Below are 14,177 nucleotides of genomic sequence, written 5' to 3'. Positions count from 1 at the left end.
CTATATAGGGTTGCAAGCGAATCACTGCGCATTTTTATATGGATTGCATTTTATATTGTTTGTTGAATGATGGGAATACATGGTAAAATGGTTTCAGGTAAGCTCCTGTTGCCCGAAAATCTCTATCTCTATAGCCTGAATTTGAAGATTGCAATTGCCCCCAATGTCTCGTACACTGTACGATTCCAAACAGTCCGACTATTCAATGTAGTGTATCAGTAAAACATACTTAAACAATCCTAATATCATCAAGTCTTTAGCGTGCGCCATGTCGTCATATCAAGTAACTGTCTTGACCTTTCATAGACAGTATGAACGCACCGCATGTACAATTCCGTATATTTCTAAGCAAGAAACTTAAAGTGACAGACCCTAGTTTTAAACACTACGGCGTATTTTTCACTATTAGAACCGTTTTTCATAACTGAAGTCAGACCTACCTTAGATTTTATTGTTTAGATTATTTCCGTACATCCGAAGTGGTTTCGGAGATCGTGATGTTTCTAATACAACGAAATACATGTTTCATATTTTAAAAAATGCATATACCTGTGACAAATAACGGTTATGGAAGGAAGTTTGTTTTGTTTAACGACACCACTAAAACACATTGATTTATTAATCATCGGCTATTGGATGTCAAACATTTGGTAATTTTGACATATAGTCTTAGAGAGGAAATCCGCTATATTTGTTTTCTTTTAGTAGCAAGGGATCTGTTACATGCACCATCCCACAGACAGGATGGCATATACCACAGTATTTTATATATTTGATATACCAGTTGTTGTGCAATGGCTGGGACGAGAAATATCCCAATGGGCCCACCGACGGGGATCGATCCGATACCGGCCGCGCATCAAGCGAGCGCTCTACCACTGGACTATATCCCGCCCCTTAACGGTTATGGAGACGAGCTCCAGTCTACTTTTTGAGAGTATTTTCCCGTGTACACATCACTGTCACGGGGATCCTATAATACCCGTAACTGAATAAAACACGATTATCCAAATATCTCTCCTAACTGTATATCTATTAGATCTCTCTGTATCGGGCAGTCCAATACCCGAGTAGCTCGGCTCTAGGTATATCAGAGATAAGATCTTACATAAATATTTATATATATAGCACGTTTAGTTCACTAGAAAACACAACAAAACACAATACACTTTGGAATCTGTATTAACCTTACGCTGACAAATATATGCCGCAGTAGTTAATTAGCAACAACAATATGATAACAACCCAGAGCTAATCACTTAATTAGTTAATCACTAGGTGTCTAGTTTACACAATATTCTAATAACTTCACCGTGATACAACACACACACGTGTGATAATTGAGAAACGCTGCCAGGGGAACTCAATTAATAAAGGAATTATAACTCTATTCCTAACTGGTTAATTTTTAATTAACCCTGAACTACTCACTCAGTAACCTTGTAATACAGAATTAATACTGGTACCTATCACAATAAAGACAATAACCTACAGTTTACCTAGGTCCTCTAGGATGACCGGCTAAGCTTTAATAAATTTAGAACAGTGAAGCCTACAATTTACTTCGTCAGATTACCGGAGACACTGTCTAAATAATATTGGTATAATACAGTATTAAAATATATAAAGTCACATCAATCACATCAAGGTTATACAACAGAGCAGAAAAATATATTTACCACGTCCGGACTGAAGTTATATAGATCGTTAAGTGGACGTCGTCCGTTCCCCTGCAGCCTTCCAAGTTTCTCCCCGATATATCTAAAATCCTAGCTATTTATTCAAAACTCTCAAAGACAGCTGTCACGGGGATTCTATAATTCCCGTAACTGAATAAAACACGATTATCAAAATATCTCTCCTAACTGTATATCTATTAGATCTCTCTGTAACAGGCTGTTAAACCCTAGTATGGCTCGTCTCTAGGTATGATCAGAGATACGATCTTATATAAAGTATATATTAATATAGCACGTTAGTTCTCTAGAAACACAACAAAAACACAATACACTTTGGAATCTGTATTAATCTACGCTGACAAATGTACAGCCGTAGTAGTTAATTAATAACAGCAATAATAACAACCCAGAACTGATCACTTAATTAGTTAATCTCTAGATGTCTAGTTACACAATATGCGAAACACTTCACCATTACACCACACCCACGCGTGTGATAATTGAGAAACGCTTCCAGGAGAAGTTAAATTTAAAGGTCACATCAATCACATCAAGGTTATACACAGAGCAGAAATAATATATTTACCAGTCCAAACGGACAACGTTCCCCATGGACGCCTTCCAAATGTTTCTCCTCGATATCTCTAAAACACTAGCTATTTATTATAAATCAGGATTTTGCCTGGGGGTACAAGGCGGTACCTCACGTATCATCTCATATTCTAACTATACTAGAGTCGGTATATTTCTCTCTGATCGTCAGTCTGGCTGTCGCCAACCGCGAGCAATCTCCTGGCCATAAACAGCACTACCGGAGATATTACGTAATTACTAGCCACGTGGCCTCCGCACCTGGCTGGGTGTGTATTAGGCGTACCGATCGAAGACCATCGCGCAGAAGTATTACGTAACAAGTTGCCCATCTGGGCTTAAGTGCAATTAAACTGCACACGGCCCTTTAACACAAGTAAAATCGCCACAGGCGAAAACAAATTAAGAGCATGTACCGTCACAACAGCGAATATCGCCTGGGGGCACAACGCGGTACCTCACCTATCATCTGATATTTCCACCTCTCCCAGAGTCGGTATATTTTCTTAGATGGCCAGACTTATTGTCGCCAGGTCGCCAGCAATACCCTGGTCATAAACCGCACTACCGGAGTTATTACGTAACTACTGGCCACATGGCCTACACACCTGGACTAAGTGCATATTGGGATGCACGGTCGCGCGGAGGTATTACGTAACCAAGCTGCACACGGCCCTCTAAAACAATTAACATCGCCACAGGCGAAAAGATAAGAGCATGTTCCGTCACAGTCACATATTCTTGTTTGATCCTGTTGTAACTTTAATTATCCAAATCTGTTACAGATTTGTACATTAAACAAACGTTCAAATAAATTCAAAATAGTTCGCAAACGTTAGCGAAAAACGGCTGGCTGAACTTTTAATGCGGATGGCTGTTGTCGATTTCACTATATAGGTGTTTTTGGATTAGGGACATTCTCAAAAAATAATAATCGCGTTAAAGGAACAATATTGAATTCAGGATGGATTTGCTTCGTTTTGGATCCTTATAACAAATTGTCAATATATCATATATCGCACCCCCCGCCTCCCCCCGAAAAAAACATAGCAACGTTTTCTTTAATGCTAGGATCAGACTACCAACTGTCACAACGGAATTGGTCAAGTCGCCGATCTCACGACTTCTACGACTGTCCATTTGCTAGTCTGAGCGCTCTTACAACTCGATTCTCGTCGTATACACCTCCTACGACAGATTAGTTGTTAATATTAGCCCACTCGTTGTAAGTTTGGATTTACAGCGCAACTGTCGAGTTGCCTAACTCTGTCATGGCAGTTGCTAGTCTGACGCTAGCATAACCTATATGTCAATCATTTCAGGTCGCTCATGTTTGGCGGTATTGGAGTCGTCATAGGTCACGAGATTACCCATGGGTTCGATGACGAAGGTAAAAAATAGATATGACATCTAAACAAATACAATCTAGACCAGTCTCCGTGGTGTAGTGAATAAGTTATCCGATTTAAGGCTGGTGGCTACTGGGTTCGCATCCCTGCACTGTATCATACCCAGGTTGTGTTATACTAGCTCATTCGGGTGTTTCACTGGTTTAAAGGGGAGGAAGTTGGATAGATAGATAGATAGATAGATAGATAGATAGATAGGTATATAGACTGATCGATAAATAGACGGACGGACAGATATATAGATAGACAGAAAGATTATATATATATATATATATATATATATATATATAATGTATGTATATATACACACACACACATACATACATACATACATACATACATACATACATACTTTAAAAATAACTATGAATGAAATAACAATGGATGAATGAATACATGAACGAATGCACGCAATACACAATGTGTGAGTTTGTTGTCAGTTCCTGTGTGCATGAGTGAGCTTGTGTGTCAGTTCCTGTGTGTGTGTGAGTGTGTGTGTGATTGCGTGTGTGAGTGCGTGTGCGTTTGTATGGGTTTAATTACACTTCAGACAGAACAAGCCATTGGTTATTACTACTACTACTACTAATAATAATAATAATAATAATGATTAATAATAATTAATAATGAACTATGTATTTCAGGCAGTCAGTTTGATGAATATGGGAACATTGACAACTGGTGGACAACATCCTCTAAAACTAAATTCACCAGCAAGGCTCAGTGTTTGATTGACCAGTACTCCAAATACCAAATCAACGGGGACTATGTAAGTACATATACCACTGTAATACTCAGTGTTTGATTGACCAGTACTCCAAATACCAGATCAACGGGGACTATGTAAGTACATATACTACTGGAAATATACAAAATGTATCGTAAAGCAATAATTATCAGTTGTTTTGTGGTGACAATACCGTGTGTGCGCTTGTGTGTGTGTGTGTGTGTGTGTGTGTGTGTGTGTGTGTGTGTGTGTGTGTGTGTGTATTAGTATAGATTTAAAATTAATAATGTGTTTTATATGACTTTTAATTAAATTTAGAGTTATTTACCAGTTATTCTTGGCACATACTTACCAGCAAAAACTCGACAGTCGCGTCTAATCTCAATCTCCACTTTCGCACCGATTTGACTGTCGCATCGATTGGTTTGTGCAGGTGCAGGTAAGCAGGTGCCGACACGACAGTCGAGTCGGGGTTAATCGGTATGTGTGCGCCAAACATTAGTGGAACAGATGTGTAATACAAAATGTTAAGACCTCCACTTCTCAGTCTTCTGACACAAAACATATTAGATCAGTCTGCATGTATGTAGAATCAATATATGAACACCTACCGCTGAATATTTTACTTTAGCGGCCATTTTTGAATTATGCAAATTAGAATGAGAGACAAGTAATAAGCAAATACATTATGTATCTTGTCGCATGCGTGTGGTGTATGATAGGACATCATCATTTTGCATTTTTATTACACATACATGATATAAAAATATTGATAAATTAAATAGCAGTAGCAGTACAACATGATTAGGAAGTACGTGAGGCTGATCTTCAATAATAAAAAAAAGCTCGTTATTACTCTCACTAAACGTGCACTATCACTGCGCATACACTGTAGCATCACATTTACCTGTATATACTGCTTATCCAAAAGTATTACATCTCAAGTTCGATAAGGCTCTTTCTAAATGTTGTTTCTTACTTACAGTGGCGGGATTTAGCTCAGTCGGTTGAGCGCTCGCTTGAGGTGATTGCGTCACAGGATTGAACCACCTCAGTGGATTCGTTGAACTGATTATGTTTTTTCTCGTTCCAACCAGTACACCACAACTGGTCAAAGGCCGTTGTATGTGCTTTTCTGTCTGTGGAAAAGTGCATATAAAGATCTCTTGCTGCATTAAGAAAATGTAGCGGGTTTCCTCTATTGACTACGAGTCAGAATTACAAAATGTTTGACATCGTATAGCCAATGATTAATATATCAATGTGCTCTAGTGGTGTCGTTAAACAAAACAAACTTTACTTTTTACTTACTTACTTTCTCCACTAAATATATCGATTTCCTCTTGACGTAAACGGATAATAGTGGGTGTGACATGCAATTATAGTTCGCGTGTTGCTGTAAATTACGTCGTTGTAAGATCTGTTGGATGTTTGAATAACATCTGGCTCCAACCCATGCACACGGGTCTGCAATACCCATAGGGGAGAGGCGGGACGCAGCCCAATGGTAAAGGTTTTCGCCTGATTCGGGGTCGGTCTAGGATCGATCCCCGTCAGAACGGCATATGGAGAAACATGAACAATGTTTTATATTTCAAGATAGGACAGGGTTTACAGGTGGGTTCATTGGGCTATTATCGTTCCAGCCAGTGCTCCTCATCTTGTGTAACAAAGCCGTGGTATGTAATATCCTGCCTGTGGGATGTTGCATATAAAAGATCCCTTGTGCTAATCGGATACTAGCTCTGCCATTTATCTTTCGACCGACCGTTCAAAATTGCACCAAATTTCCTCAACAAAACTGCGCACCTTTTCTCTTTGGCATTAACTGCTCCATTCAAAATTCCATAGCACCACCACCACCCCTCCCGCCTGCTACCGATTTGATCGGGCTGCTGGTGCTGCCTTGCACCGGCCAGTTCAGGCGGTCCCTCCTCTCCCCTCCCTCCAACTTTCCTGTCATGGACAGAAGAGCCGGCCAAGGCCGGCTCTTGTGCCCACGACAGGCGTGCGCTACAACAGCTTGTTCTGAATGTGCACGTAAAACCCTATGACCTGACCTGACCTAATCGGAAAGAGAAGCACATTGTGTGGCGGCAGCGGGTTTCCTCCCTTATTATCTATGTTGTCCTTATCCATATGTCAGACGCATATAACCGTAATTAGCATGTATTCCTTTTTTAATGCTATGGTCAGACTTTCAACTGTCACGACGGAGTTGGCCAACTCGATGATTGGGTTGTAATTTTTCCAACTCCCAACGTACGATGGGTACACTCAGATTATCGAATAATCTGTCGAAGGAGTTGTACACGACGAGAATCGAGTTGTAAGAACGCTCAGACTAGCAACTGGACAGTGGTAGAAGTCGAGAGATCGACAAGATGGCCAATTCCGTCATGACAGTTGGTAGTTTTTTCCTAGCATTAGGGAAATGTGTGTCAGGGCAGTTTCCTTCTGTGTATGGCTAACAGACATTACTCGTGTATCAGTTTTTAAACAGAATATTCAACACTGGCATGATCATGTGGATTTGTTCTTATTTACAGATCAGAGGGAAGCAAACACTTGGAGAAAACATGGCTGACAACGGTGGATTAAAGGCTTCGTACGAGGTTCGTGAAAACCAGAATCTCTTCTTGGTCTCTGATATATCTGTAACGACAGCCGCAGAGACTCTGTGCCAGAGCCTGTTAGAATCAGATCTGGCTAAGACATCTTGGGAAATGGATAAGAAAACCTTCATTCACAATGTCAGAATAGATGACTCTGTCGTGTTTATGCTTTAGTTTACCAGCAGTTAACCTCTGTTGCAGGGCGGCTGAAAAACATACGGTTTATAATGCTTTCAGATCTCATTTTCATTCCTTTTGTTACACACTAATCCTTCCCAGATGACGCATCTCGAAATAGCCGTAAACGAGTACAGAAAAACACCGTACACTGGCGTCAGGGAATGATGTGTTTAGTAATCACCGTGCATGACGTGTGACTCCTGTCAGTAGATTACGTGTTGCAGCTCTGGGCCAAATTCACAAAGCTCCTTTAAGCTCCTGGCATCGTCTTTTCGAGGTTTTTGTATTGCACTGCAAGACCGCGAAGGTGCGAGAGTTCAGTAAATTCGGCCCCAGGGCGCATGACACAGATGGGTCATACAATTGGTAAATGATGAAATTGCTTCTTTTTTTTGCAAATTCAGTTGTTATTCGAGCGTAAAGTACATTCGATCCTTCCGCGTCCAGTCTCCTGTACTTGGATATGTTTGTATACATATCTCTCTGTCTCTGTCTGTCTGTCTGTCTGTCTCTCTCTCTCTCTCTCTCTCTCTCTCTCTCTCTCTCTCTCTCTCTCTCTCTCTCTCTCTCTCTCTCTCTCTCTCTCTTTCTCTCAGCTTCACATTAAAACTGTTGAACAGCGATTTGTAGACTTTTATCAAAGGTCACTCGGAACTCGATTAAATTAAATGTGCTCTAATTAACTCTTTTACTCCTGATTCCATTCATCATAACTTGGTTTGTTGTGTTTACCATACGACAGAATATTATCTATACACCATCCAGGTCTGTGAATTAGACTAGTGGTCATTTGGAAAGACTAACTTTGTTACTTATAATCTGCTCTTCATAATACATTAAAGGATCAGTGGTAAAGCACGTTGTCGGTCTGGTCTGGGATCGATTCCCGTCGATGGTCCCATTGGGTTATTTCTCGTTCCAACCAGTGCAACATGACTGATATACCAAAGGCCGTGGTATGTGCTATCCTGTGTGTGGGACGGTGCACATACAATATCCTTTGCTACTAATAGAAAAATGTAGCGGGTTTCCTCTCTAAGACTAATGAAAATTGGTGTGACAAAGACTGTGGTATGTGCTACCCTGTCTGTGGGATGGTGCATATAAAAGATCCCTTGCTGCTTATCGAAAAGAGTAGCCCATGAAGTGGCGACAGCGGGTTTCCTCTCTCAATATCTGTGTGGTCCTTAACCATATGTTTGACGTCTTATAGCCGTAAATAAAATGTGTTGAGTGCGTCGTTAAATAAAACATTTCCTTCCTTCCTTACATCACCTTAACGCAGAACAGAAAAATGAAAATTAATTTTATAGTTTTGTCCCACTGGCGTAGCCGGGGTGGGGGTGGTGTGTGTGTGTGTGTGTGTGTGTGTGTGTGTGTGTGTGTGTGTGTGTGTGTGTGTGTGTGTGTGTGTGTGAAATGGTGGTCATACCTCCCCAATCACACGTTGTTTTCCCACCACCATTTATATTTTCCTGTTCTCTTCTAACACGAGCCATAATCAGCATGGATGCCACCCACCCGCTACCCCCAATATAAAATCCTGGCTGTGCCAATGATTTGTGCTGCTGTGTAAAATAAGACATTAAAAATATATATATGTGAACATCTATCAAGTGTATGTATACCTTAGGCTGTTTGCGATAGATTTCAATAATCTTTCAATAATTATCTGTTATTTATTTTAATGAAGGCTTATCAAACGTGGCTGAAGGATAAGCAATCGGAACAACGCCTCCCTGGACTGAACTTGACGCACGGACAGCTGTTTTTCGTGAATTTCGCACAGGTAAATCTAACACGGGGCTTTAGATACAGAGACAGTTGAACGAAGGTAGAGCCCACATCTCGTGTGTGTGTGTTGTATACATGTTTACATGTGTGGGTGTGGTGGTGTGTGAGATGCATGTATGTATGTATGTATGTATATATGTGTATGTGTGTGTTTGTGCATGTGTCTGTGATGTGTGTGAATGGTGTGTGGTGGCCTGTGTGGGTGTGGTGTTGTGTGGGGATGTATGTATGTGTGTTTGTGTGTGTGTGTGTGTGTGTGTGTGTGTGTGTGTGTATGTGTGGTGTGTGAGGTATATCTATGTGTGGTGTGTGAGGTATATCTATGTGTGTGAGCGTGTATGTTTGTGCGCGCGTGCATGCATATGTAATGTCTGTGAATGGTGTGTGTTTGCATGCGTGGATGTGGTGTTGTGTATGTACGTGTGTGTGCGGACATGCATCTGTAATATGTGTGAATGGTGTGTTTGCATTTGTTGGTGTGGTGTTGTGTAAGGTGCATGTATGTATATGCGTGTGAATGGTGTGTGTTTGCATTTGTTGGTGTGGTATTGTGTAAGGTGCATGTATGTATATGTGTGCGCGCATGCGTCTGTGATGTGTGTGAATGGTGTGTGTTTGCATTTGTGGCTGTGGTGCTGTACATGTGTGATGTATGTGTGTGTGGTGAATGGCTTGTGTTGGAGTATTGTATGTTTGTATTTGTGGGTCCGATGTTGAGTCAGGTGTGTGTGTGTGCGTGCAAGCGTGTGTGCGTATGTGTATGAGCTGGTATGTTGCCTATATACATATCGTGTAGTGTGTATACGATGTGTTCAGTATGAGTATGTATTGTGTGGTGTGGTATGTGTAAATGTGGTGTTCTGTGTGTGTGTGTGTGTGTGTGTGTGTGTGTTGTGTGTATTTGTGTGTGTATGTTTGTGTGTGTATTTTGTGTGCGTGTGTATGTACGTGTGTGTGTTTAAATATGCATCATGTTGTCACATGATATATTATAATTAACAACACGGTTTTTGTGGTTAAAATTTAAAATGTTTCGTTTTTTTCCTGTAGGGCTGGTGCTCCCTGAGTACCGCAGCCGCCACACATAACCAGATACTGACGGACCCCCACACGCCAGGAATGTACAGGTATGGGGGAATAACTTCTATTCCTAGAAATAGTCCCTTGCTATAAATATAACATTCCATCCTTGAAACTGACTTACTTCACACTGTCTGGTGGTGTCAGATTTCTCATTTCTCGCCTTCAATAATTTTCAGACGGAACCACTGCCCTCGTTCTCCGTCTCTCTCTCTCTCTCTCTCTCTCTCTCTCTCTCTCTCTCTCTCTCTCTCTCTCTCTCTCTCTCTCAACTGTATAAAATAACATTTTGCATTTCAATATAATATGTGTGTACGTACAGCATATCAAACGTCATGTTTTGGAACTGGAATCTAGACCAGTGATAATATAAGCACCTGTTTTAAATTTACAAGGATGGAACAGTCCACCTAGTATATTCCTTTCCTTCATCCTACAAAAATGAGTTTTGTAAATACTTTTAGTTTGGTTTGACGTGAGAAGAAAACTAAAAGTGTTTTGAAAATAACATACCATTTGTGTGTACAATTTGGAAAACAACCGACTCAGAAATAAATAACATGTAGCAGGCCCGTAGCCAATGGGGGGGGGGGGGGGGGGGGGGGGGTCGGGGGGTTGGTCGACCCCCCACCGGTTACTTTTTTTTCAATATGCCCCCGGACCCTCTTAAGCAACTCGAGAGCTTCGAGCCCTCGAATTCCACATTATGAAAAAAGGCGTTCCGTGTGGGAAGGACAATAGGTTAATAGTCTTTATAGTCATTGCTATGGTCTGGCCTTCAGTTTGTGTTGAACGTTTTCAGTCTGGATTATTTTAACATGTATAATGTTTGTATTATCTTTTCCAGAGTCATTGGTTCTGTTTCAAACTCGGAGTACTTTTCACACGAATTCAAATGTCCAGTTGGCTCGCCCATGAACCCAGCAGAAAAATGTGGAGTGTGGTGATTTGCATATCGATATCCTTTGCCTCAAATATAAAAACAGAACATTTAATGCATTGTACTCTTGGCTCTGGTTTATAGACTACTGTAATGAACAGCTACACTATTTAACATGGTTTCCAACTTTGACATATATTTACTCGAAATCGAAACAGTACAAACGTTACCAGAGAATGTTTTTAAACGTATTTGTGATGTTTCTTCAAATTTGTGTAAAATATTTAAACAAGTTTGTTCTTACAAACTGAACAAGTATAATTAATAAATAAAAGAATGCTAATAACCATATTATATAGTATTCGTAACATGATAAAACATTTGTAAAATTAAAGTCTTGATTTTTAGTGTGTATTTTGATTTGGAATAAACATTAGTTGGTATTTTACAATTTAAACCATCATGGGCCGAATTTACAGTCTGTTTATGTAATATAAGTGTATAATTACAATGCTTAAACACGTGCGTTAAATTCGGAACCCTGTCTCATACAATCACGAAATAAATTCGTCATCTTGTTCATGTGTATTAAAATAATAATAAAATGTACCGTTATAAAAATATAATTATAAATGTACCTACTTTAACAGTGATCATATATTAAACATAATGGGAATTGTAAATCCCAAAGAACCAACACAATACACACACACATTTTGACGTTAAAAATAAAATTATTTGTATATTGAAAATATTAAATGTTATTCCTTTTTTTCTGATTAACAAATTTAATATTTTATATATTTTTGTCCATGCGACCCACATTGGAAACTGAGAATGTTACGTTGTGATCAATTTTCCGACTGGTTAAGGATTTTAATATAAAATTGCAGGTTTTGTATATACATGTATACACATGTAAATGTATATACGATTGCATAGTATGTGTTACATTTTTTTTTACTATGACGTAGTATGGCATACTGCACAGTTAAACTAGTTTAAATCATGCTCGAAAAAAAAAAATTGTTTTATTTAACGACACCGCTAGAGCACATTGATTTTTTATCTTATCATCGGCTATTGGACGTCAAACATATGGTCATTCTGACACTGTTTTTAGAGGAAACCCGCTGTCGCCACATAGGCTACTCTTTTTACGACAGGCAGCAAGGGATCTTTTATTTGCGCTTCCCACAGGCAGGATAGCACAAACCATGGCCTTTGTTGAACCAGTTATGGATCACTGGTCGGTGCAAGTGGTTTACACCTACCCATTGAGCCTTGCGGAGCACTCACTCAGGGTTTGGAGTCGGTATCTGGATTAAAAATCCCATGCCTCGACTGGGATCCGAACCCAGTACCTACCAGCCTGTAGACCGATGACCTGCCACGACGCCACCGAGGCCGGTCCATGCTCGAAAAGTGCATGAAGGAATAAACACTCACTTTAATTTTCAAGCAGTCATTTAAAGAAAACATTCCAATATTTTTTACAAAATACATCAAGTACACACACACGCACACACATACACACATACATACATACATACATACATACATACACCAATACACCAATACATACATACATACATACATTTGTGAGGCCAGAAATCATTTAATTATCCCCTACGCCAGTGCGTTAATATTCATGTATGTAAGAGTCAACCTCGACATAATACAATATATAGATATTCATACAGCAGTACATACATACATACATACATGTGTGTGTGTGTGTGTGTGTGTGTGTGTGTGTGTGTGTGTATGTATGTATGTATGTATATATATAATAATAATATATATATATATATATATTATATGTGTCTGTGTCTGTGTGCGTGTGTGCGTGTGTGTGTGTGTGTGTATGTATGTGTGTATGTATGTATGTATGTGTATATATATATATATATATATATATATATATATATATATATATATGTTATATGTATGTATATATGTATGTATGTATGTATATATGTATATATATATATATATATATACTGAACAAAATAAGAAACTTCCGCTAACTTTGCTTGAACATAACTTGATGAAAACAAACCGGGGGAATAATTGTTATATATGCGTTTAAAGAGTGTTCCATGATGCATCGTTTGGTGCAAAAATCATGGCCATAGGTTAACAGAAACTGGGAGAAATTTTGACGAAGTGTGGTAGGGGTTAAAAAAAAAAAAAACTTTAACGAGTATGACCACCTCTTGAATTGACCACTGCAGTGCATCGCAGGCGCATAGAATTGACTAAAGTGTTGATTTCTGCCTGTGGAATATTGTTCCATTCCTGAATGAGCGCTTGACGAAGTTCGTTGACGTTAGCAGGTGGGTTGGGACGACGCCTCAATCGTCTGTCCAGTCTATCCCAGACATGCTCGATGGGGTTGAGATCAGGACTTTTAGCGGGCCAGTCATCAATGAAATCAATGTTATTTGTCCTAAGAAAATTTACAGTGCCTTTAGCTGTATGAGAGGTGGCAATATCATGCTGAAAAATCGAGATGTTGACGTTGTTATGGAACAGAGGAATGACGTGATGAGCGAGAATGTCATCGCGGTAACGTTGAGCATTTAAATTGCCATCAATGACGACTAGTGGTGAACGATAACCATGGGCAGTGGCTGCCCAGACCATGACAGAACCCCCACCCTCGAAACGATCTCGTTCAAGAACACAACAGTCAGCATAGCGTTCATTTCTCCTACGATAGACGCGCACCCTGCCATCACCACGTTGTAAAGAAAATCTGGATTCATCCGAAAAAAAGAACGGTATTCCAGCTTCGCCGTATCCAACGAGTGTGTACACGTGCCCAATTAAGACGATTTAGACGATGGCGTTGCGTTAAAACGCATCCGACGTAAGGACGTCGTGCATGTAAACCGTTTTCCCGCAGACGATTACGAATAGTTTGCCCACTGATTCGGTTATTATGAAGCCCAGGTGTGTTAGCAGCAGTAGCAGTGGCAGTTTAGAATCGATTGGGCAAATGCGTGTTCATGATATAGCGGTCTTTTCCACGCGTTGTAACACGCGGACGTCCACGACGTGGCAAGTCATTGGTGCTTCCTGTCGTTCGAAATCTTACGCAAAGATTTCGTATCGCTCGACTAGAACTCCAAACATGCCTTGCAACGTCTTCTGTCAACATGCCAGCATAAAGCATGCCAATCGCCCGTTCGCGTAAATTATTGGGTATTCTTGGCA

General features: G+C 39.9%; 1 protein-coding gene across 1 annotated transcript in view; it reads left to right on the top strand.

Annotated features, from left to right (window-relative positions):
• The window catches only part of LOC121389744 (neprilysin-1-like), a 50,314-nt gene extending 39,130 nt beyond the window's left edge, over positions 1-11,184 (top strand). Inside the window, exons 18-23 of the mRNA XM_041521393.1 lie at positions 3,593-3,660; positions 4,324-4,448; positions 6,956-7,021; positions 8,895-8,990; positions 10,046-10,122; positions 10,923-11,184. Coding sequence (XP_041377327.1) covers positions 3,593-3,660; positions 4,324-4,448; positions 6,956-7,021; positions 8,895-8,990; positions 10,046-10,122; positions 10,923-11,022 — 532 coding nt within the window. The 3' untranslated portion in view covers positions 11,023-11,184. The remainder of the gene's footprint in view (positions 1-3,592; positions 3,661-4,323; positions 4,449-6,955; positions 7,022-8,894; positions 8,991-10,045; positions 10,123-10,922) is intronic.
• Positions 11,185-14,177: the final 2,993 nt, after the last annotated feature.

Source organism: Gigantopelta aegis, chromosome 15 (genome assembly GCF_016097555.1).
Source record: "Gigantopelta aegis isolate Gae_Host chromosome 15, Gae_host_genome, whole genome shotgun sequence".
NCBI lineage: Eukaryota > Metazoa > Mollusca > Gastropoda > Neomphalida > Peltospiridae > Gigantopelta > Gigantopelta aegis.
Note: the sequence above shows the minus strand (reverse complement) of the source record. Positions and strands in the feature narration are given on the sequence as shown.